Here is a 26,284-nt window from a genome sequence, read left to right as displayed (position 1 = left end):
GAAGCAACACTGTCTCTCTCTCCCATCCCTGACTGCTCTAACAGGGCTTCCTACTCTTCCGACCTCCCCTTCCCCTTTCTGCCTACCCTTGTGTTGGAACACAGAGATGGGGACTGCATGGCCCTCTGCATGTTGATGGGGCCCAACTCCCACCAGCACTGGACAGTGTGGCCAATGGTCAAGGGTTTTGGGAGCTATAATCCAACTTTATCTGGTGTGCTGTGGTTTCCCCATTCCTGCTGTAACGCCTCTGCACTCTTCTGCTAGAGACTTCCACGCTCACTCCGGATTATAGGTGTCCTCTTCTGGAGCAGTTTGTGTAAAGTTATCTGAGGACACATAAACACCGGAGGCATCTGCATATACTGTCTCTGCTTTTGACCGTGGGTGCTGATACAGAAGCCAAGAATATCTGCACTAAGAGTGCTTCCTTGCATAGACCACATAGTAAGCTAAGATACAGCCTAAGGAAACCCTCAGTTTGCCTGCCCTCCACGGGTGGCACTGTGGTTTAAACCACTGAGCGTCTTGGGCTTGCCTATTGGAAGGTCAGCAGTTTGAATCCCTGCAACGGGGTGAGCTCCTGTTGCTCTGTCCCAGCTCCTGCCAGCCTAGCAGTTCGAAAGCATGCCAGTGCAAGTAGATAAATAGGTACCACTGCAGCAGGAAGGTAAATGGTGTTTCTGTGCACTCTGGTTTCCGTCATGGTATCCCGTTGTGCCAGAAGCTGTTTAGTCATGCTGGCCACATGACCCAGAAAACTGGCTGTGGACAAATGCTGGCTCCCTTGCCCTGAAAGCAAGATGAGTGCCGCAACCCCATAGTTGCTTTTGACTGGACTTAACTGTCCAGGGGTCCTTTACCTTTACCTTGTTACCTTTTCCAAGTTAGGAGGTCTACTAAGGATGCAGTGGCCAAACTTATCAGGAGGATATGCTAAAAATGTGCCTGAAGTACAGATCAATTATTTTTAATTCATAACATTTTAATACAGTTTATTTTTTTAAAATCCCCAAATACAAATGGCAACATTCAAAAAGCTTTCTGTAAAACAAGATTAAGAAATGAGATAAAAGCTAAACTAAAGATCAGAAATAAAAGTGAGTAACGCATTAATCCCATATTGATTAGTTCCAATTTAGTTCCAGTTTTAGTGGTTTGGGCTTTTGGGACCTGCTTCATGGTTATGACAGCATATCAGTTGCTGGCATCCATCTGTCTCAGGAGACAATGGAAGAGTGTGCCTTCGAGGGTAAAGTCAAACCATTGGAGAGTCACAGCGCCTGCTGTGGCTGTAGAGACTGATAGGGGAGAGACAAGTTTTGCTGCAGGTGGGACAGATGAAGGCTTTCAGTTTTCCTGCTACAGGCATGCCATGGCGTTTTCTCTCACTGTGCTCCTCTGAGAGGTCATTCCTCTCTGGTCTCTGCATATCAGTGCTGTATATTTATAGCCATTCCCATATAGTTGGAACCTGAGAATCTTTCCATTTTAGAGCTCAGCCTACCCTGGCTGTGATGAACAAGATTTGGACAAATGACAGTGGTTCTACAGATATTTCCTCTTCAGTCCAACTGAGAACAAGCCACACAGGGTAGGCGTCCTCTTCTGGAGCAGTTTCTTGGAAGCTGTCACCCGAGGACACATAAACATCAGGGACATCTCTGCTTATACTGTCGCTGTGTTGGCTGTGGCCGCTGACGCAGAAGCCAAGAATATCTCTTGGAGCAGGAGAGGCTTGCAGCTTAGCTGTCGTGGAGCTTCAGTGGTGGGAAGTGAGCAACACTGAGCTGGGACGAAGCTTGAATGCAATGTGCCATTGTTGTGTGCAATCCTCATGCATGTGAGCTAGAAGCAAGATCAGAGTCAAACTGTTGGAAGGTTGCAGGCCGATATGGGAGAGACATGTTTTGCTGCAGCTGGGGCAGATGAAGGCATCCGGTTGTGCTGCTGAAGATGCACCATGGTGTTTATTCTCTCTGTGCTCCTCCCAGTGGTCATTCCTCCTCTGGTCACTACTATGGGTATCCAAGTTGACTGTCTGTCTCCAGGCATTGTGGTCATCTGCAAGGATTCCCACTTGGTGGGGTTGATGTTGTCAGCCTTCATGTTGCATTTGTGTGACCATGTGGCGACAGCCCCAGCTCCCAGGGATCATAAGGAATAAAGACTCTGACAATGGTATATGAAATTAAAATTAAGCCACAACTTTATTAAACTTCTGAATGTAGGAAGACCTTGGCTTAGGCCTTGGGTGTGTATCCCTCCCAGCCCCCCAGCACATCAGGGTAACTGGGATATGGGGGTGCTCTGTGAGACGTAAGTGTAGCAGGCAGCCCAGCCCATATCCCCGCACGTAGGGTAGTTCACTGACAACCTTTCAGTGTATGGCCAGTGACACCCATTATATATAACCCCTTTAAGAGGGGGACCCTGGAATCGCCGCCGCAGGGGGGTGAGTCACCACTTCATGCCTGCCCCCCCATATAGGGAAGAAAAGACTAAAGGCCATGACCACCAAAGTTGTGACGGATTGCTACGGGGAAGACAAAACCTGCCAATGCAGGGAAATTTCTTCCCGGTCCTTCAACAGCAACCAGCCATAGACTGTAGCAGCGCCCACTAAACAGGAAGAAAAAGGTAACCTGCAAACAAGAAAACATTAAACTAAGGGAGAGTAGGGAGGGTGAATCTCCTAAGCTGACTACCTGGATACTGTCAGCTCCACCCCCTTATATATATGGGACTAGCCCCACCTCCCAGCAATTGACTACTGAGGCTGAGTGTGAACCTCCAAAAATTCACACTGAGAGGTAGGCCAGTCCCTGTTTGCCAGTAAGTTCCCTGGGAACTGTAGCACCACGCACGATCCTGCAAAGGGCACCCACAATGTAAAGTGTGAGTGCTCATTTCAGACATCTTTGTAACACAGAGTTGGTCCACCGGTGGGCCTGGTGCCTGAAACCACCTCCCCGTAGAGCACCCATCTTGACATCATGACATCCATCTTGTCATTCAGGTTTGGGGCCTTATGACATGCTGGGAACCATTACTGTGCCTTGAACATTCAAGTTTGCTTGTGACTTCTTTGAAAACATAAATAAACCCACAAACCACAATACATCTAACAATGGCAGATTTCTATAAGAGAAACTATTTTAGTCTTTTGCATTACCCGTTTCCTTGAGGGATTGGAAGTGTTTGAATTCATATATAGTTTGGAAAGTGCAGGTTTGATAGATTCAGCTCCAAAGGAGACCTGATCAGCATTGGTCACCCAGCCCTACCTTCCACACATGTTCTGCCATCCCCTACCCTCCAGGGAGTCCCTTTCCCCCAAATGTGCTTAGAATCCGCCCTTAGACCTTTGCACCAAACACTGGGAGGTCTAAAGGTGTTGTGATGTGGGGGGTTTTAAGGACAAGTCAATAAGAAAAGTGATGAAGTTAGTTAGTAGAAGGAGTTAATTGTATTAGAAAGAGGATTTTGGAGAACTGCTACAAAGGTGTTACAATGAAATTCAGTTAGGGGGGAATCGAGGAAGTCAGACTATAATGAAAGTTAACTTGGATTTTGGAAGTAATGACTTTTTATTCTTTTATTCTTTTTCTTTTCTTTTGTAGTATTGTAAGATGCTTTGTTTTGTGTTTTTTATATGTTATATTTGTTACTAATGTGGAAAATCAATAAAAATATTTGGGGGGAAAAGAACAGCCTGTTGCCCAGGTCCTTGGCATCTTACACACATTTCCCACTCATGTGTTGAGGCCAAACACTTGTTTCTTCTTATATATGTGGCATGAGTTTGTTTTCTAACCAGGGAAGAGAAAAACAGTATCCATCATTTCTGTGTCTCCACTGAGACCTAGTGTGCTGGAGTGGTCAGTGCTGGATTAGGACCTAGGAGACCAAGGTTCAAATCCCCACCCAACCATCAAGCTCTCACTGGTTGGACTTTGGCCATTTGTTGCCTCTCAGCCTAACCTACCTCACAGGATTCTTGTGGGGATTAAATGGAGAGGGTGAGAACCACGTACGCCACCCTGAGCTCTTCGGAGAAGAAGGTGGGATATAAATGCAAACCACAAGAAGAAGAACTTTGTATAGATTTCCCCTCAATGGTCGGGTTACAGTGCGGAGAAATAAGGCTGGACTCTTGAATCTAGAGGCATCATTGATTCTAAAAAGTAGATTACAAAGGCTGTGGGTGGCACCCTCTGCGTGCAGCTGAAATTGGATTCCTCCTCCGCCTCTTTTCTCCATCCAAGAGTTTGTTTCCCGGTTTTGAAACCAAGAAGTAAATCCCCTTGTGTTACAAGAGGAGACAGGTCAGTTTCCTGCTGCTGCTGCGCCTGTTGGGCTTCTTCTGGCAAATGATCACGAGTGCTTCTACTGCACCAGGCAGGCTGCTTTCCTCTCTCCTTCAGGGTGTGGGAGCCAAGCAAAGCCTTTCGACTCCTGCGAGGGCAGAAGGTGGCTGGATCCATCGTGGGAGAAACCCTCGTCCATCGGTGGAGAAGACAGGCAGAGCAAAGTCTGAGCTTGTAGAGGAGGTGAGGAATAAAAACAGAATTATTTATTGGCGATGGGTTCGATAGGGGCTTTTGGAGACTTCAGGGGGGTGTTTCAATATGAATCACAGTTATAAGCAGTGAAGAAGTCTTGTGGCGCATTAAAGACAAGCAGGTTTATTGTGGCAAAAGCTTTCATGGGCTAGAGTCTCTCTCCCTTACCCGCGAGGCATGGAAATGTGATCCATGGCTGGCATTCTGCCAAAGTAGATGATATGTTAACTTATCTGAATTAAAGTTCTCTGGTGTTTGTTATTTAAATATCAGCCATAAAGTAAGCTGTGTGTAAGAAAAACAGAATGGGGAGACGTGGAGTCAGAATCAGGACCTTTGTGCACAGGGAGGTTTGAATTAAAATTAAAATCCACCCTTCTCCCACAAGCATCATTAGGAAGCTGTCATTGAGATCAGATGCATGAAGTTGGTATTATATGTGTGTATAGTCTATATCTATCTATCTGTCTATCATCTATCTATCATCTATCTATCTATCTATCATCTATCTATCTATCATATCTCTCTCTCTCTCTCTCTCTCTCTCTCTCTCTCATCTATCTATATCTATCTATCATCTATCTATATCTATCTATCTATCATCTATCTATCTATCTATCTATCTATCTATCTATCTATCTATCTATCATCTATCATCATCTATCTATCTATCATCTATCTATATCTATCTATCATCTATCTATCTATATCTATATCTATCTATCTATCTCATCTATCATCTATCTATCATCTATCTATCTATCATCTATCTATCTAATCTATCATCTCTCTATCATCTATCTATATCTATCATCTATCTATCTATCTATCTATCTATCTATCTATCTATCTATCTATCATCTATCTATCATCTATCTATCTATCTATCATCTATCTATCTATCTATCTATCTATCTATCTATCTATCATCTATCTATCATCTATCATCTATCTATATCTATCTATATCTATCATCTATCTATCTACAGTGGTACCTCGCAAGACGAATGCCTCGTAAGACGAAAAACTCGCAAGACGAAAGAGTTTTTCATTTTTTGAGTTGCTTCGCAAGCCGAATTTCCCTATGGGCTTGCTTCGCAAGACGAAAACGTCTTGCGAGTTTGTTTCCTTTTTCTTAAAACCGTTAATACCCAGGGAATCCGTGCTTCGCAAGATGAAAAATTCGCAAGACGAAAAAACTTGCAGAACGAATTAATTTCGTCTTGCGAGGTACCACTGTATCTATCTATCATCTATCTATCTATCATCTATCTATCTATCTATCATCTATCTATCTATCTATCTATCTATCTATCTATCATCTATCTATCATCTATCTATCATCTATCTATCATCTATCTATCATCTATCTATCTATCTATCTATCTATCATCTATCTATCTATCATCTATCTATCTTCTCTTCATAGACGCACAGAGCTCTAAATAAAAAATGGACAGTGTGAAACAATGGTTAGAGTACTTGGCTAAGACTTGGGAGACTCAGGATGAAAACCCCATTCTGCCATAAAACCCCATTCTGCCACTGCGGACTAGCCTCCATTCCCTCTCCCAATCTTCCTCTGAGGATTGTTGTGTGTCTAGAATGTCCTTGGAGGAAGGATAGGGTCAAAACCTGCCCACTGACGGAAATCCTCAGTGCATCTAACTAAATGGGTTCTAATCCATGAAGGGTTCTGCTGCAAGAAATCTGCCAGTCTTTTAAGATGTGCTAAGACTCTTTGCAGCAACACACCTCTGGAATATCTTTGTGCCTCACATCCTTCCATACAAAAATCTTGTAAAGTAGGTCAGTGTTCTTGTACCCATGTTGCAGAAGGAAGTGCTGATCCTGGATCTATGAAAGGAGGGAACAGCTTCCCTAAGTCCACCGAGTAGGGACTTTCAGCTGAGTTTCTCATTTTTGCATTCCTAAGTTCAGCTCTCCACATTTCCACACCAATTTGTATTTTATTTTTTAAGTTCTCATGAAAATTCAGCATCATTTTAGTGTGAATTTTTCCTAATATGCACATCTTGGTATATAATTTTGCCTAAGTCACACACTTTTGCAAAGCAATTTCCTCTGATAAGAGGCAGTTTTCTATGCTATGTCCACTAATATGTACATGTTTTGTGCATATTCCTTGGCTAGAGACATGCACTGCAAAATTCAGAGAATTTCGAAGGAGGCGGTTTTGGTTTGCGTAGGATTTCAAAAGGTGTGACTTTGCCTATAAATGTGAACTGCATCAAATTCTCGCCACATTCTTACTGTCAAGTGATTTCATGGCAGTGTCAAGGTTCAAATGGTGTACTGTCCAGGTTGTTGCATCCCTTTACCCACTTTCTTAGGAATAAACCAAATTTGAACTCAACAAGACTTACTTATGAGTAGCCATGTCTAGGATTATATTGTCAGTTGTAATTGGTGCTGCAGTTAAATCTGTCCCCCCAACCATGAAACGCATTTCCCTTCTTCTGACTCACTTTAGAATTTCTCAACAGTGAAAATTTCAGACGGTGCTGAACTTTGAGCTTATTTTATCATTCCAAGGTGGCTACAGGCTGAGAGTGTTTTGTTCTTCCCAGTAAACATTTCTCAGGAACTCTGCAGCCACCCTGACTGCTGGGGCTGCCAGATCTGAAAAGCCCCAAGGGAAGAGTCAGCTCACATGCCCCTGCCATCTTAAAACCAATCTGACAAAAATCTTGCACCCCCTCCATGAGAACTGCACAAATATTTTATTTCCTGCTTGATAACCTTTAAATGAACGGAGAATGGTAAAGGGGAAAGAGAGAGAAAATCAGCACAGTGCTAGATATAACACTCCCCACACCAAGGGCATGAAACAATGTAATTGTATTTATAATCCCTGGGACATAGACAGAGTGTGTGTGAAATCCATATCATTTTTGATGGCAACTATCTTGAGTGAATAAAGATCTAAGGATTATTGGACTCAGAGGGTCAAACAGAGATCCGACCTCCCATTTTGTGGCTGTGTTTCCTAACTTTGAAGCAGCCACAGAAAGGGTTGTGAAGGTTTCTTTTGAATGGGGCAGCAATATTAGAGAAAAATGTATTTAGTTCAAGCTTTCCACCCAGTGCCATTTTTTTAAAAAATATTTTTTATTGGTTTTTGCAAGAACAAATTCAAAAGGGAAAAAAAATCTTTTAACATATCCATATACAAGATTCTCTGAATCTCGCGACTTCCCCCCATCTCCTGCAGGGTCCTTAAAATATTTTTTTCTAAAACTACATATCATTACATTCTCTACAGCTTTCATCTCTCTGAATTTTCCATCTTTTTCGTTTCTTTACAAATTATTTTAAAGTCCAGCTAACGTTTTTGTTTATAATGGTCTCCTAAGTAAGTTATGAATTTTCCCCATTCTTTGTTAAAGTCATTACCTTCTTGATTCCTGAGTGTTCCAGTCAGTTTTGCCATTTCAGCATAGTCCACCCAGTGCCATTTTCGAGATCTAAACTGTTTCCCAACTCCTTCCCAAACCTGATGTAAAAATACTGGCATCCCAACAACTGTGTGGGTTATGTTTCTTGTCTGTGGCGAGGTGAATAGAAGCTTGAGTGATTTTATCAGGAAAGTGCAGGGGAACTGGAGGAAGAAACACTTATCTCCCAGCTCCTCTGCCCTGATAAAAATCATAGCCCACTCCCCTTGGTAGGGGAGGGGGAGTTGGGAGATCTGATCACCAATCTCCTGTGTGGTTTCTGTTTTGGCCCTCAAGACCAGACTTGGAGAGGCTTCGATGAAAAGATTCTGCAGAGTGAGTGTCTGCTCTGCATCCAATGAATTGCTGAAGCAAAGCACCATGAACAGGGACTGATCAGCTGGTTGTCAGGATTTGCAAAGGGCTGAGCCAGGGCCAGCCTACCCATGAAACAAGGGGAGGCTACCACCTCAAGCAGAAGATCCAGACTCCAAGGAATGCATCACCTGCTGCTGCTGCCCTAGCAGTAACAGCTGTGCCATGCTCCTTGGAGGTCGAATCTGACCACCACCACCCATGCCACCTCTACAGAGGCCTCTTGGCGAATTAGAGGCACTGTTCATCTCCTCTCACCCTTGTTCCCAGTTTAGATCTCCACTCACTCACTCCTTCTTCCCTTCTTGCAGGCATTGAAAAGGGATGCCATTTTGTGGTTCACCTCAGGTGCCAAAATGTCTTGGGCCAGACCTGGGCTGTGCACAGGACTGACCAGCTGATTAGTGGTGCCTAATCAGCTTTGTGGGCCAAGTGGGGGGGGGGGGTGCTTGGTGGGTCCACAACATGGAGGTTCCTTGTCCCTGCCCTGGGTACTTTCTATCACCATCTTCCTCCCAGAAATGGTTTTCTGGTGCATGAAAAAGTACCATAGAATTGTAGAGTTGGAACGGGTGATGAGGGTCATCTAGTGCAATCCCCTGTAATGCAGGAATCTTGTGCCCAACGTTGGGCTTGAACCCATGACCTTGAGATTTAGAGTCTCATGCTCTACCAACTGAGCTATCCAAAGCCAGACCTGTTACCAGCAGTGGAAAGACTAGAACAGTGATTAAAGTTTGAATTCATTATGTTCTACGTGCAGTTGTTCAACGACATCTGGAGGGCTACCAGATCTCCCATGGTATCAGGGCAATATCTGCTTGGTAGGTCTGCCCCACTCCCGAGGGACCACTCTTCTTGTCAGCATCCCCACTGCCTCTTTGCTTGCCCACACCCTCTGGACCCAATCCTTGCTGTTGCCCAGAAAAGGAGAAGTTCTGCTGCTCCTTCAACTTGCTCTTGCCCCTGTTCACCTGGCAGTGGAGGGCAGGTGAACAAATAGCCACAGCAGGGAGAATAATAATGAGAAAGAATAAGGTTCTGGAGGTCAGCAGTGTGTGTATGTGTGTGGGGGGTCCTGTTGCAGTGTCACTCTGCATGGAGGGTGACCAGTTGATAAGAGAACAAGACCCCCATCCTTTTCATAGTCATGTAGAAGAAGGAATTTTAGCAAATGCCTTTTGTCAGGCAACTCTCCTCCCTAATTTTCTATTTGCTGTGATATTGAACGTGCTATACCCCATATCACACAGGGCAGACACAGGTTGGCTGCCGTTGGTGGAGAGCTTCTTGTGGCAGCCACAACATTTCCTAAGAGCTTGGCCTCACTCATGTCCTCAACAACAGGCTTTGCAGGAGCTCAGTGACAGAAAGAGAGGGCTTTATTGCTGTAGGACATCACTAGAGTCCAGACCTTGGGGCATGGGGTTAATCTCTCACTTCAGAAAGACTCTTGGGAGCTATGCAAGTAATATTTACTTGCGTATTTCTAAAAATATTTCTACGCCTCTATTCAAGAAATAAAAAATAAGTATCAGAGCAGTTTACACCCGTGATGCATAAAACTGCACCATAAAAACCATGTAAACATTTAATAACCAGAGATCACTTAAATATTGTGGGTTCTTAGTATTCTTAGTTGCCTGCATAAGCCTGGTGGAGCAGGCTGTAACAGAAGGTGAAGATGGTCTCAGTGGAGCTGGGATCATAGAATTGTAGAGTTGGAAGGGACCTAAGTGTCATCTAGTCCAACCCCCTGCAATGCAGGAATCTCAGCTAAAGCATCCATGACTGGTGGCCATCCAACCTCTGCTTAAAACTCTCCAATGAACACCACCTTCAGAGGGAGTCCATTCCACTGTTGATTGGCTCTTGCTGTTGGAAAGTTCTTCCTGGGGTTTAGTTGGAATCTCCTTTCTTGTAACTTGAATCCATTTGTTTCGTTCCTAGCCTCCGGAACAAGGGGAAAATAGCTTGCTCCATCTTCCATGTGATAGCCCTTTAGATATTTGAAGATGACTATCATATCTCCTCTCAGTCTCTTCTTCTCCAGGCTAAACATACCCATCTCCTTCAACTGCTCCTCATAAGGATTGGCTTCCAGACCTTTGATCATCTTGGTCACCCTCCTCTGCACCCGTTCCAGCTTGTCAACATCCTTTTTAAATTGTGGTGCTCAGATAGAAGGGTTCAGGTGGTCCTTGAGGGACCCTGGACCAAAGTTGTTTGAGCCTGGCTTGGAAGCAGATGGGCAGTCAGTGCAGATGCCTTAAGGATGGTGCCACATGTTCTTGGCCAGATACCCCCAACAGCAGTATGTACCAGCTGGAGCTTCCAAACCAGCCCTGCATTTTGATGCTCCCAAGTGTCTCCTGAGTTCGGAGGAAAGTGAAACTCGCCTTTCCCTTCTTTGAGTTCAGTGTATGTGTTAGAGAACTTGGGGAAATGAAGAAGGACCAGGTCTGCTGGTCTCTCTTATCCAGCATAAGCAAGGGACTTCTCATCTCCTTTGTGTGATGAATAGAGTTGAAGGAAGGGAGTCTCCCATTCCAATGGACATCCAAGGGCAGGCTGCCCCCAGAGAGTTATGGTTGCTTCTGGGGGACCAGAGAAACTGTTAATCACTGCATAGGCCAGGGATTGGAAACCTTTTCTGGCCAAAGGGCCACTTTCCCTTCTGGGTAAATTTCCAAGGGACAGTGCCAAAGCCTAATGTGGGTAGAGCAACAAATGCCCAATTTAACTTTGTACAGTAGTCTTGCTTCTATACATTCACCCATCCCTCTCTATCCTCCACTCAGGAAAGGACATATTCCAGCTAGGCAAAAACACTCAAGAAGGGTGCCAAGCAGGGCAGGTGAAGGTCATGGCATAATGACTCTGGCATAATCAGAGGTCATTGTCAGGTTTCTGTCCCTCAAGGTGGCTAGTTTGATTGCCTGGTTTGAGGGCAAATTTATACAGGCATGTTCAGCACTTTCTGACTTCCGTGGCAACTAGATTGAAAAGGAACCCCTCCTTTCTCATCATTCCCTTTCGCAAACGCTGGATACAAAATACTTTCTGAGTGGGTGTATACTCATCAAAATACCTGATATTTAACAAGTGTTTGCCATCCAATTATTTATCTGTAGCAGTCAGGGTTTGAGGCACGTAGCAATCCCCTTGTGACAGTTACACAATAGCTCACAGTACATCTTGGGCTCACTTCACTTTTTCATTCACAGTGCAGGCTTATTCAGAAGTCAGGCCCCTTCTGTTTAATGGGGCTCCTCCCCCCTACCAAAGTGAGGGTGCATAGCAAGAGTCACCAACCTTTTTGGGCCCATGGGCCCATTTGCAAACTGGAGAAATTGCCATGCCCCCATCCCAAGCTCCAAGTGATAAAGGCCATATCTGCACCATACATTTAAAGCATCATCATCATACCACCGTCATGGCTTCCCCTAAAGAATCCTAGGAAGTCTCGTTTGCAAAAGGGTGCTGAGAGCAGTGGTGGAGCTTCAGCATGGGGGGGGCAGCTGTTATGGAACCCCACCGGGATCCCACTGCCAGGGGGCAGTGTGCTTCTCCCGCCCCCCTCTTCCTCCGCCAGTGGCTGAGAGTTGTTAGGAGACCCCTATTCCACTCCTGGAGCTACAATTCCAAGAATTCCTTGGGAAGAGGGGTTGATTGTACAAGCCCTCTAGGAATTGTAGCTAGGGGAGAGGTCTCTTAGCAATTCACCCCACCTTTAAAAATGACAGCTCCCAGGGTTCTTTAGGAGAACCAAGGACTGTTTAAAGTGGCACAATACTGCTTTGAATGCGTAGTGCAGCTGGGAGCCTAGGGCATCAAGGGACACAGCCAAATTCTCCATCTCCCTCCCATTTTGCAGCTGTCACTGTCAGTTCTACTCTCTCCCCATGCATATCGCAGTCAACAAAGAGGTCCTTTCCCGGTGGCATTTACCCCAGGATGCTGCGAGGCTTATTTTGCATGTTGAAAAGCACCTTTCAACAGGTGTGTGTCGTTTTCTGCATGGAGTGGCATATCTGAAGCGAGAGAAGGTGGAAGAAGAGCTACCACATATCCAAACTTGTCATCCTGTTCGGACCTATCATTTGCATGCTCCCCAGACAAATATCTAAATGTACAAACCAAGTACATGGCATTATCTCATGTGCCATTTGTATCATTTTTGCCATGCTTCTTTTAATTGGGGGGGGGGGGGCTTTTCCTCATCCTGCTCTTCTGCCTTTAAAATCAGCCCAACACACATTAAATTCAACAAGTGAAGCATTTTTGGGTGCAGAGCTAAGATAAAAGGGAAAAGCTTCACTTGCTGAACATCTCTCTCTCTCTCTCTCTCTCTCTCTCTCTCTCTCTCTCTCACACACACACACACACACACACACACACACACACCCTCCATCCTCCATCCTGGTGAACAAGGGGCTTCATTAGAATTCAAGAATGTGTTTCGGTTGTGCAAAATAATTCAGAAAGGGTATAGACCAGGGCTTGTGAGAGGTCTGGCCTAAGGATATAGAGACCTCAAGGGTCCCCAGATATAGGGACCTCAAGGATCATATACATTCCTCCCCCTTGCTCTAGTTAAAAGCTTAGTAAGTGATAGGACTGTGCTGAGGCTCAAATCCCAAGCCAAACAGGGCATATTGGAAGGGATTTTGGTGTCAGTCAAGTTGGGCTGGGGCAGCCGCAGATTGTTGCAGGTTAAACTGGATGGCCCTGAGTGGTTCGGGGCACTCCAGGGGGCACAAGGTGGACAAACCTGCAAGGCTTACGTGACCGCTGGATGCATCTTCTTGGGAGAAGATAGGTGCCTGCTACCAGAGGCCTCTCCTTCCAGCTTAATGACCATTCCCGAAGGAGCACCCTTCACTTTCCACGCATCAGATGCTGAGTAGCAGTTTCCCTGGATGAAAGCAAAACAGCACCCTACAAAACCGACCCCCCCAAACATGCTCTCTGTTGGGGTGGAGGTGGGGAGATGCAGCCTCTAACTCCCTCCCTGCTCCCAGCTATACGTTTAATAAGGGATTTAGAAAACCTCTTATTCCACATTAGCCCCACCTCAAACTAATTTGAGACTGGATTTGAAGGAGGTGGTCTCTGGGTTGGCCCAACGGGGTGGGAGATTGAGGTGAGGGAGGGAATGCACAGTCCTACAAAATGATATGAAAAAACCCTGTTGGAGACTCCACCAAAAGATAAAGGGGGGGGGGCTAGAACAGCAGTTTCTTTTTCTTTTTTTGAAATAATTTTTATTTATAAAATTATAACAATTCAACCATACACATACACATTTAAAGATTCCTCCGAATCTCTGGACTTCCCACCTTCCCCTCTGTGGGTCCTATTGTTAACCTTTTTCTACTGTATATTTTTCAATAGTTCATATTTTATATCTCCGTTATCTCCCTAATACTTCTATATTACAGGTGTTATTGCAATCCTGCTAATGTTTCCATCTGTTTGCAGTGGTCTCCAAGATAAATTATAAACATTTTCCCTTTCTTTGTCAAAGCTTTAGTCTTCTTGGTTCCTGAGTCTTCTAGTCAGTTTTGCCATTTTGGCATAATCCAAGTTTAATTTTCCTTTCTTCTCTGGTAGGGACTTTATCTTCTTTCCATCTCTGGGCTAATAGTATCTGTACAGCTGTCATCGCATACATAAAACAGTCTTTTCTGCTCCCTTGGAATATCAGCACCTACAATTCCTAATAAAAAGCCTCTTTTTTAAAAATAAAAGAAAAGCTATTTTAAACATTTTTTCCAACTCATTATATATCATTTCCCAGAATGCTTTTGTTACCTTACAATACTACCATGTATGATAAAAGGTGCCTTCTTTTTCTTTACATTTCCAGCAGATATTTGTACCTGTCTTACACATTTTTGCTAATTTACTAGGAGTCAGATGCCATTGGTACATCATTTCCATATACAGTGGTACCTCGGGTTAAGTACTTAATTCGTTCCTGAGGTCCGTACTTAACCTGAAACTGTTCTTAACCTGAAGCGCCACTTTAGCTAATGGGGCCTCCCGCTGCTGCTGTGCTGCTGGAGCACGATTTCTGTTCTCATCCTGAAGCAAAGTTCTTGACCTGAAGCACTATTTCTGGGTTAGCAGAGTCTGTAACCTAAAGCATATGTAACCTGAAGCGTATGTAACCTGAGGAACCACTGTACAGTTTTCTTTCAGCGTACAGCACGCCAAAAATTTTAAATCAGTTTTCCACAACCTTCTGGAAAGTCGGTTTCTGTGACAATTTGTGTGTGTGTGTGGGGGGGGGGGTTTAACCATAGCAGTTGGTGGCTCTTTCTTCATCATCTGCATCTTGAGCAGCAGGTGAAAATGAAACAGGCTGACTGGGAAGCGAGAGGCTCTGCCAAGGTTCTCAAAACAAGCGAGGGGACGTGTATTCATGAACAATTTTACAAGCCGGGACTCTAGCTGGGTATTGTACAAAAGCATTCTATTCCCGGTGTGTTTACATTCAGGCTCCTAGCTTTTCACTTTCCCCCAAGGGATTGTATTGACTTCCCGTCCCATGATTTATCCCTCAGAGACACTAATGGATAAATAATTCCCCTCACTTGGGAGGCGATCCCTCCTCCTTCACCGCACACTGTTTAGACTGGAGACAAGCAACAGCAGCAGCAGAGAGGTGTGCTGGGAGAAGCTTGAGGGGGAGATGGGAAGCAATGTCAGCCGTGGGAAGGCAGACACAGAAGGGCCAAAGGTCTAAGTTTCTGGGGTCCCTTGCAGGGCCGGCCAGGCCTTTTGGTGTATGTCTGCCAATTTAAAAGCTTGCACTGGCTGCCCATATAATTTAAAAGCTTGCACCGGTTGCCAGGCCAGATTACAAGGCTTTTAACATAGGGTTACCAGACGTCCCCGGTTCGCAGGGACAGTCCCTGGATTTGCAAATCTGTCCCTGGACAAATTCCGTCCCTGGAATGTCCCCATATTTGCAAATATGTCCTGGGAAATGTGGCAGTGGCAGCCTCAGCAGCCCAGAGCCAGCCTGGTAGTGCAGTTGGCTCTGGCTGGCTTCAGGAGCTGCTCGCTGCTCGCTGCTGCCGCCACTGCAGAAGGAGAACCAGGGGCGTCCAGTGGAACAGATCTCCTGCCCCCTTTCTCCTTTGTTTTGAGGGATAGGGGGAGGCTCAGGAGTCACGGACGGACGGGCGTTACCCAGGAGGGGCACAAGGCACGTGATTTTTCTGCCAGGCAAGGTGTAAAGCCCTTCTTTTGCACCCTGTGAAACATAAATGTGCAGAGTTATTTTTTTAAAAAACACCCGCCGGCCCGTGACTCCCGAGCCTCCCCCAATCTGTCAAAACAAAGGGCAGGAAACTGGGAGGAGGCTGGGGAGTCACGGGCCAGCGGCATGCTGTTGCCCAGTTTTTTAAAAACTCTGCGCATTTATGCTTCACAGGGTGCAAAAGAAGGGCTTTGCACCTTTATACAATATGCATGTGTGCTTGGGCCAGGGTCTTTTGCCTCACCATCCCCACTACAGACTCCCTGTTGCTACTCAGCTTCAAAAAACAAGGGGAGGGAGTGACCCCAGATTCATTGAAAAAAATCTGGTAACCATATCTTAACAGTGTTTGTCCTGGCATTTATTCCAGTTTCCTTCTTCAGCTCAGGATTTGAGCCCCCACGATCAGCTTTTACTTGCCACTCCCATGCCAGACAAGGAAGGTAGTTTAGGACTTTTGCAATGGCTCAGTTGATGGCTCAAAACAGGCTGCTATACCTGTTTGCAAAGCTCTTTGACAATCCAATCTTTGCTCGTATGGGTACGGTGTTCCCATTGGTGCTTTTTTCTGGGGGGTACACAGGGGTATGCATACCCCTAAACATTTTGTGAATCTAACGGGAGAAGAAACTAAAATAAAAAAAAACAGTTTCTTCTCTAGCACGGTGAATCGTCATTTCCATTGCTACCCCCAATGGCGGCCTCATTTCCTGTCACTGTGTTTCCTGAGTCTCAGACGGAAGCGGGCGTTTAATGTGTGAAGTAGCAGTTGGAATCTAGCATGGTGATTGGTCAGTATCGTTGTTACCACCTCTGATGGCAGCTTCACTTCCATTCCCAGTGATTTTAACGAGTCAAAATGAGAGTACCCTAAACATTTCTTTTTTAAAAGAAAAAAAGCACTGGCTCCCACTAAAATCAGGAATAAGATCTCCTACCTGCTTGCTGCTTATAAAAAGGTATTGTAAATTTGGAAAAGGTTGAGAAAAGCAGTGTAGACGGGGGGGGAGGTGTCATGCACTGGTTTGATGCAGAGGAATGGTGGGAGGAACTGGTTGTGTGGCAGGGGTGGGGCCGGAGAGGTTTTTTTTTAGGCCAGATCCTAAGTCATTTAAGCTTGGCCATTTGTGCTGGCAACTCTGTGCTGAACATGACTTTCAAGGATTGTTTTCTCTGTTTAACGTTCAAGAAGAGGAGCAGCAGCAGGAGACTCACTCCTGAATGTGGTTTGCATCTGGTGAAACTTTGCACTGGCTTTGCTTTACAACCATCTACTTGTGCATAGGAACCACTCCCTTATCCTACCAAGAAGTGTGTCTTTTGATTTGTCTTTTAGTCCTGGAGCTCCCTGTTATTCAAACTGCATTCTGAGCCCCTTTCCTTGTTCTCTTCCCTTTCCCTCTTCAGCCCCGCTCTATCTGAGCAGGAAGTGGAGCTAAATAAATACAGTCAAATAAATATACAGGTCAGCTAAATAAACCCTATAACGTAGGGACTTCTGCTGAGGGGCAGAAGCTGAGGCAGTCAATCTGTCTCTGGACTGAGCTGGAGGCTCACACAACTGAGTGCTTCTCCGCACGAAAATAAGAATAAATCCTGAATATAGAAAGGTAGCTTGCCGGAGATAAGTAATCCTGATCCAGCAGGCTCTTCTTATGGCCTACAAGGAAAGATGGGTTGGGGGGAATTTGATTCATTTTGCATTTATACATGAAGCTGTTTGATTTCAGAAGCGATATGCAAACTGAGACTCAGACATCTTTCAAAATCCAAAATCTATATCTTCTCTGAATCTTTCAATGCTATTCTCCAGCGCAAGAGATTTTTACAAATTCATAGACTGGGGAGGGAATGCTTGAAAACATGCACCTTAGTGGAAAATATCACACAGAGGTGTATTATCAGGGGAGAGCCATTTTGCAAAAGTATGGATATTAGGCAAAATTGCATACAAATATATGTAAGTCAGGTGACATTTGAACTGAAATTCTGCTGAATTTTAATGAGGACTTTTTTTAAAAAAAATCAAAATTTAATGTGGAAATGTGGAGACTTCAACGTGAGCCTGGAAAAAAATGAAATGGACATATATGTACCTATCCCTCCCCGAGAGTCCCAAATGGCTGGAGCTGAACTATAGGAACTGGAGAGGAACTGAGTTTGAAAATAAATTAAAAACCTGGACTCCTGCAGAAGATTTATTTTCCTTCCCAATTTTAAAATCAGAGTACTATTGACAATCTGCATAGTGCTCCCTCTGAAAAAAAAAGCTTTTAAAAACAACAGCACCCAAATGAAATCAAACAATAATGAATAAATACCTTGAAAAAACATAATTACCATTGTCTTGCATGTATAACACGCCCCCGTGTATAAGATGCCCCCTATTTCGAGGGACTAAAAATTAATAAAATGGGGGGGGGAGATTTCCCAGAGTTGTTGAGCTTTTCAGGGGGAGGATTGCCCGTCTGAACAACGCTTCCTATCGCACATGACGCAAAAGCAACCAAATGTCTCACCGGGCATCTGCTGCAACAGCCAATAAAAAAAAGGCCTGGACACAGCCAACAATCACCCACAATACTGCAATACTGCCTATGGCAATCTCCAGCTCCCAGCAGCAACCAATCCCCCTTCTCCCACTCTGCACTATCCGTCTATAATACGGGTCAAATTTTTCAACATTAAGTTAACGGGAAATATCCTTGACTTATACACAGAAAAGTTCAGTACAGTGGTGCCTCGGGTTAAGTACTTAATTTGTTCTGGAGGTCCGTACTTAACCTGAAACTGTTCTTAACCTGAAGCACCACTTTAGCTAATGGGATCTCCCGCTGCTGTCGCGCCGCCGGAGCACGATTTCTGTTCTCATCCTGAAGCAAAGTTCTTAACCCAAGGTACTATTTCTGGATTAGCGGAGTCTGTAACCTGAAGCGTATGTAACCCGAGGTAACACTGTACTCTCATTTGGCTACAAGTAGTTTAGAAGAATAGCCACCACCCTGGTACCCAATTGACGGATTTGCTTGTGCCTCTGTACAACTCTTTTCCAGTGGATCTTTCGTTTTGCATATGGATGTTGTGATATGCAGACCACAGATGTCTGGTCCCATTATTCTGCTCTTCTCTTATTAGAGTTATGCAAACATTTCCCCTCTGGGGGAATAATGGAATTCTTTGATAACCTGTCAGCAGTTACTCTGAATAATATATAATATTAGATATCAGGGAGGCCTGCTATCTTTTCCCCTGGTGGCAGAAGCAGCTGGAGGCCATCGGTGTAGGAGATGAGCTGTCCACCTCGCCCTGGTCCACAGCGGCCTTCATTCGCTGCTCCCAATTAAGCTGGTGTTTCCCCATCTCTTGCCAGCAGAGAGAAGCCTGCACCATCCCTGTGTGAGTGACTGACAGAGGGAGTTGGGACTATATTGCTTCCTGGGCTGACTCAAGCCGAGGCAAACTGCCGGTGGTGAACCCAAAGGATGAGAAGAAAAGGGCATGCACAATTGGGGGATCTGCTTGGGGAGAGTGCAAGAGTCGCTTCCTTAAACATTTGGAGACTGTTATTATTTTTATTCTTATTTTATTAGTTAATGAATTTATATATTGCCCTATACCCGGAGGTCTCAGGGCAGTTCAAGGATTAAAATCTGGTATTGGAATTGGTTGTGCTTGTTTGCTTTGTTTCTCCTTTCTTTTCCTGCGGTGATGCTCTTAGCTTAATTATAAATTTGCAGTCAGGTTGTTTAATAGTGTTGAATTTCCAAGAGGGAGGGAGGGAAAGATGTGTCTGGGACAGGACCAGCCGAGGAAGTTGCAGTGGGTTCCTTCTCCTCCTGCCAAATCAGCTTGCAATTTTTAATTTTTAAAAAAGTCCTCATTAAAATTCAGGCTATATTTACTACTGTATGCATTTATATGCACATTCTCCAGTAATCTATGCATATTGTACTTATTTCTTGGTTGAGGAAATGCACTGCAAAATTCAGAGATGTGCAAATTTGGGAGGATGGCTTCCTTTCGGTTCACCATTCCATGAGATCTCAATCAAATTTATCCTCCTGACGTGGCCCTCTAGAAGTTGCATTTGTTATTTTATTCATTGCATTTATATCCCACCTTTCCTTCCAAGGACCTCCGCTGGTGTGCATGGTTCTCCCCATTTTTATTTAATCCCCACAACAACTCTGTGAAGTAGGTTACCCTGAGAGGCAGCGAATGGCCAAAGTCCACCCAGTGGGAGCTTCCTGGTTGAGTGGGGATTTGAAAGTTGGTCTCCAACGCTCCACACCACACTGGTTGGACTATACAGTGGTACATCGGGTTAAGAATTCGTTCCAGAAGTCCATTCTTAACCTGAAACTGTTCTTAACCTGAGGTGCCACTTTAGCTAATGGGGCCTCCTGCTGCCACCACGCCACTGGTGCACGATTTCTGTTTTCATCCTGAGGTAAAGTTCTTAACTCGAGGTACTATTTCAAGTTTAGCAGAGTCTGTAACCTGAAGCGTCTGTAACCCGAGGTACCAGTGTAGTTCCCACTAGCCCCAGCCAGTAGGGTTAAAGGTCAAAAGTGATTGGAATTGTGTAGTTAAAAGTAACATGGGGAGGGGGTTCTCCAGCCCTGGTTGTGAGTGAGATAAATTGGGGTTTCGTGGGGCAGTATCCTTGCATAGGTAAAGCAAAGCCTTTATTTATTTTGCAGGGACTGAAAGGATGTCGTTATACAATGCCATGGTCCTTGCCGTCTACATCTTTGCCTTCCTGGCTGGCCTCCCAGCCAACCTCCTGGCCTTCTACACATTCCAAGCCAAGGTGCGCCAGAAGGCAACCCCAATAGAAATCCTCTTGTTCAACTTGACTGTGTCTGATGTCATCCTGCTCCTCTTTCTGCCCTTCAAGATGGTGGAGGCCGCTTCGGACATGACATGGCCTCTCCCCATGTTCCTTTGCCCTCTCACCAACTTCTGTTACTACAGCAGCATCTACATCAGCACCCTGTTCCTCATGGCCATCAGCGTGGAGCGCTACCTGGGCGTTGCCTATCCTATCAGGTACAAGTTGAACCGGAGACCAATGTATGCAGTGTTTGCCAGCATCTTGTTCTGGTTCCTCGCTTGCTCCCACTGCAGCATTGTCTACATCGTGGAACTCGCTTTGCCAGGTCATAATAACGAAACCATCTCCAACTCTGCCAACACCTCCAAATGTTATGAGAGTTTCTCCCCCAACCAGCTCCACATCCTCCTCCCTGTCCGCCTGGAGCTCTGCATCACCCTCTTCTTCCTCCCTTTCCTCATCACCCTTTTTTGCTATGTCAACTTAGTCCGCATCCTAACCTCCTTGCCTAACATCCATGCCCGCAGGAAGCAACGGGCTGTGGGGCTTGCTGTGGCTACTTTGCTCAACTTTGCGGTCTGCTTTGCTCCCTACAACATTTCCCACATTGTGGGCTTCATCCAGAATGAGAGTCCTTCCTGGAGGGTGTATGCGTTGCTCCTTAGCACCCTCAACGCTTCCATGGACCCAGCAATCTTCTATTTCTCCTCCACTGCCATCCAACAAACCTTTGCCAAATGTTTTTCCGGCCTGGGACGCAAGTTCCATGCCATCATGCCATGGTGTTATCAGTTTTGTGGGTTCTGCTGTGACATCGAGATAGACCACAGTGGGGTTGATAAATCTTCTATTTCTATTTCTAACCTGGGCGAGCTGCCTTCTGAAAGGATCGTGAGGGGCTGGTAGCCTGCTTTGTCCATACTTTGGGACTTGGAATGAAAGAGGATGTCCATATGGAGAAATGAAGGACCTTCTTTTCTGTGCCTCTCAGCAGACTTTTGCAAACTCCACCAAGTTTCAGCCTCTAATACATATGGAAGGTCAGCATAGAGTTTCTCCACAGATGACTGAAAGGCTTATTGGAAGCAATGGTTGGCCTATGTGATGTGCTTCAGAGGACTAAATGAAGCATTTTGGCTTGCCTGGGGGTAAAGATGTGTGGTCAACACCACAGAAGGAACCTTCTGTTGGTTCATGAATCACTCCACCTCCCAGTTGCCAGAGAAGGAGCTGAGAGAGAAGCTACCTCTTCCGAACTCCCCCTTTTGACAGGGGAACCTTAGTTCTGGTGGCCAATGGTGGCCCACACTGCCTCTGCCTAGTCCTTGGAACTATGCAGGCCACACCCATCACTGGTCTTGCTCTGCTCCCTCCTATAGCCATTTTATGTGACTGGAATGTGTGATAATACCTTGTTTCCCTAGCTGGAGGATGGAGAAGGACTAATTTGTTTTAAACCATTTTGAATGTTGTGTTTTAAATGGTTGTGACCCACCATGGGGAAAAATATGCAATAAATCTAATTTTTAATGATAATGTGTGACTGACCACACCCATCTTTGCCACACCTGCCAATGGCACATAGCCTCCAGAGGGCTGCCCAACAGGAAAGGTGGCCCTCAGATTGAGAAAAGTGCCCATCTCTCACCTATGTGAGCTGGTCTATTTGCTACAAAAGCAACATTGGCCCCCATTTCACAGTTGACATCTTGTGCTTTGGCCTTCATCTGCTACTGCTGGTTATGATACTGAAGCTAAGAGCTTGCACAGGCCTTCTCAAGATTTGAATTCTGGACTATGAGGTGTGTTGCGTTGTGTTGTGTTGTGTTGTGTTGTGTTGTTGTGTTGTGTTGTGTTGTGTTGTGTGTGTGCATGTACCTTCCCCTTCTCAGGGTAACTGTTCACATGTTGTTTTCCAAGAATGCTCTGAATGAATGAACCTGGCACATCTCTATGGCAGTGCTTGTGAACCGTCCCTGTGCTTTGATGGCCTGTGGCATTGAGGGCTGCTGTTCAAGAAAAACACACCCAGAGTCCCTTTAGCCTCATGGAACTAATCACAAAATCCTTTGTATCCTGATCACTAACTTCTGGCTCCAGTCCCTTTCCTCAGTTTGCTGGCATCTGCAGATACAGTTGCTTATTCCATTTAGGGGGCGATCCTATGACAAGATGCACTAGAATGAGATGTGGTGGAGCCAATTCCCAGCTTGGCTGAGCTCAGCTGGCATTAAGTCCCGAATCCCAGCTCAACTGAAGATACACCAGCACCCCTTGCTCATCTTGGCTGAGACCAAGCTTAGCTGGCTAAGCTGAGCCTGGTGTAAGGCCCCTCAAAAGGGGGGTTTAAGTGGTGTGGCAGGGGCCATACCAGAGGGAAGGGATTTAGTCTGGATCCTAAGCTTGGCCATGTGATGATTTTCAAGGCTTGTTTTCTGAGGGCCTTCTCAGTAGTTGTGCCCATACTGGGGAACGTCCTCCCATCAGATGTCAAGGAAATAAACAGCCATCTGACTTTTAGAAGACATCTGAAGGCAGCCCTGTGTAGGGATGCTTTTAATGTTTGATATTTTATTGTATTTTTAATATTCTGTTGGGAGCCGCCCAGAGTGACTGGGGAAAGCCAGCCAGATGGGTGTGGTATAAATACATCATCATCATCATCATCATTATTATTATTATTATTATTATTATTATTATTATTATTATGGCAGAGCAGCAGCAGGACCCTCACTCCTGAATGCAGTTTGGATCTGGTGAAACTTTGCACTGGCTTTGTGTTACACCTTCTACTTGTTCCTAGGAATGCTCCCTTATTCTACCAAGGAGTGTGCCTTTTGATTTGTCTTTTTCTCCTGGAGCTCCCTTTTTCAAACTGCATTTTGAGTTGATTTGCTGCATCCTTTCCTGCTGCCTTTTCAGACTTGCTGTATCTGAGCAGGAAGTGGAGCTAAATAAATACAGTTAAATAAATATACAGTTCAGCTAAATAAACCCTATAACGTAGGGACTTCTGCTGATGGGCAGAAGCTGAGGCAGTCAATCTGTCTCTGGACTGCGCTGGAGGCTCACACAACTGAGTGCTTCTCCGCACGAAAATAAGAGTAAATTCTGAATATAGAAAGGTAGCTTGCCGGAGATAAGTAATCCTGATCCAGCAGGCTCTTCTTATGTTCTTATGGCTATACACATGCCAAAGCAATGGCCTGCAAGGAAAGAAGGGTTGGGGGGAATTCAATTCATTTTGCATTTATACATGAACCTGTTTGATTTCAGAAGCGATATGCAAACTGAGACTCAGACATCTTTCAAAATCCATATCTTCTCTGAATCTTTCAGTGCTATTCTCCAGCACAGGAATTTCTTTAGAAATGCATCTTCTTGGGAGGAAATGCTTGAAAACATGCACATTAGTGGAAAATATCACACAGAGGTGTATTATCAGGGGAGAACCGTTTTGCAAAAGTATGGATATTATTCAAAATTTCATCCAAATATATATGTGTTGGGTGATATTTAAACTGAAATCCTGCTGAATTTTAATGAGGACTTAAAATATATATATCAAAAATTAAAGTGGAAATGTGGAGACTTGAACATGAGCCTGGAAAAAATGAAATGGATATATATGCCTATCCCTCCCCGAGAGTCCCAAATGGCTGGAGCTGAACTTTAGGAACTGGAGAGTTTGGTACTTCTGCATTTGAAAATAAATTAAAAATCTGGACTCCTGCAGAAGATTTATTTCCCTTCCCAATTTTAAATCAGAGTGCTACTGACAATATGCCTAGTGCTCCCTCTGAAAAAGCTTTTAAAAACAACAACACCCAAATGAACACAAACAATAATGGAGAATAAATAGCGTGAAAAAACACAATTACTCTCATTTGGCTATGTGTAGTTTAGAAGCATAGCCACCACCCTCGTGCCTAAGAGAACCCAGTTCTGGAGACGTATTTGAATAGCAGAACATCTGGCTATATGCAAATCAGGACCAAGATTACGAGAACACAAAGAGCAGCTATGCTGTTGGCAGCACACTGTAAAACATTTCTCTCATCTCCCCTGAAGTTCCTGCCTTTTCCTGTTCAGATAAAGGAGGTAGGGAAGATTATGGCTTCCTTTGAACCAAAACTAATCTACCCCATACACTGTAGTCTAGATAGACTTAAAAACCTGCAACATGTGATAATACTTTACATTGGGGGGGGGCTGTGTTGGGGGACAGGTGGCCTGCTTGGCTGTTAATGGATGCTGAATGCTGTTAGGAGCTGATAGGTAAAACGTGCAAAAAGGCAAACAAACCTTATGCAAACATCAGTGAAAAACAAAAATGCATTATATTAGGAAAATTCTTTTTCGACAAAACCAATTTTTCGTCTCTTACACAAAATTCCATACAAAAACGTGTCTCTTAGAGAAATTCCCACCACATGATCCTTTATGAAAAATGAGTGTGATCTGGAAATCAGAGGTGGATTTAAGGGCACGCAACCAGTCAGGACTCACTTGGGGGCTACTGCAGGGGGCACCATAACTAAGATGTAGAATGGAAGGTGAGAGGCAAGCGGAGGCAGATTTTGGCGTCATACAGGGTGCAAGTGAGACCCCAAGGTCTGCCACTGTGGAAATGTAGAGGACTGAAGATTGGGGAAACGTGAAACTGAGAGAAACCAAATTGATGGATTTGCTTGTGCCTCCGTAGAACTTTTGTTGGTTGACTTCTTTTCCAGTGGATTTATTGTTTTGCATATGGATGTTGTGATATGCAGACTACAGATGTCTGGTCCCATTATTCTGCTGTATCCTTATTAGAGTTATGCAAACATTTCCCGTCTGGATGAATAATGGAATTCTTTGCTAACCTGTCAGCAGTTCACTTTTTCAGTTGATTCCTGATGCAAATAAACTCTGAATAATATATACTATTAGATATCAGGGAGGCCTGCTATCTTTTCCCCCGGAGGCAGAAGCAGCTGGAGGCCATCGGTGTAGGAGATGAGCTGCCCACCTTGCCCTGGTCCACAGTGGCCTTCATTCGCTGCTCCCAATTAAGCTGGTGTTTCCCCATCTCTTGCCAGCAGAGAGAAGCCTGCACCATCCCTGTGTGAGTGACTGACAGAGGGAGTTGGGACTATATTGCTTCCTGGGCTGACTCAAGCCAAGGCAAATTGCTGATGGTGAACGCAAAGGATGAGAAAAAAAGGGCATGCACAATTGGGGGATCTGCTTGGGGAGAGCGCAAGAGTCACCTTCTTAAACATTTGGAGACTATTATTATTATTATTATTATTATTATTATTATTATTATTTATTATTATTATTATTATTATTTTATTAGTTAGTGAATTTATATCTCGCCCTATACCCAGAGGTCTTAGGGCAGTTCAAGGATTAAAATCTGGTATTGGTTGTGCTTGTTTGCTTTGTTTCTCCTCCCTTCTCCTACGCTGATGGTCTTTGCTTTTTTATAAATGTGCAGTCAGGTTGTTTAATATTGTTGAATTTCCAAGAGGGAGGGAAAGATGTGTCTGGGACAGGACCAGCCAAGGGAGTTGCAGTGGTTTATTTCTCCTCCTTTCCAAATCAGCTTGCAATTTTTAATTTTTTTAAAAGTCCTCATTAAAATTCAGGCTATTTTTACTATTACAGTCATACCTCATGTTACGTTTGCTTCATGTTACGTTCTTTCAGGTTATGTCCCGGGGCGACCCGGAAGTACCAGAAAGGGTTACTTCTGGGTTTCGCCGCTCGCGCATGCACAGAAGCGCAAAAA

At 44.7% G+C, this 26,284-nt stretch overlaps 1 protein-coding gene across 1 annotated transcript; it reads left to right on the top strand.

Moving 5' to 3' along the window:
* The first annotated feature begins 4,053 nt into the window (after positions 1-4,053).
* LOC128418515 (free fatty acid receptor 2-like) lies at positions 4,054-21,998 on the top strand. The gene is made up of 2 exons (XM_053398240.1): positions 4,054-4,553; positions 20,375-21,998. Exon 2 carries the CDS (start codon positions 20,386-20,388, stop codon positions 21,412-21,414), a length of 1,029 nt encoding a protein of 342 aa, XP_053254215.1. The 5' UTR covers positions 4,054-4,553; positions 20,375-20,385; the 3' UTR covers positions 21,415-21,998.
* The last annotated feature ends 4,286 nt before the right edge of the window (positions 21,999-26,284 follow it).

Source organism: Podarcis raffonei, chromosome 8 (assembly GCF_027172205.1).
Source record: "Podarcis raffonei isolate rPodRaf1 chromosome 8, rPodRaf1.pri, whole genome shotgun sequence".
Lineage (NCBI taxonomy): Eukaryota > Metazoa > Chordata > Lepidosauria > Squamata > Lacertidae > Podarcis > Podarcis raffonei.
This window is presented reverse-complemented; position numbering and strand designations above follow the sequence as displayed.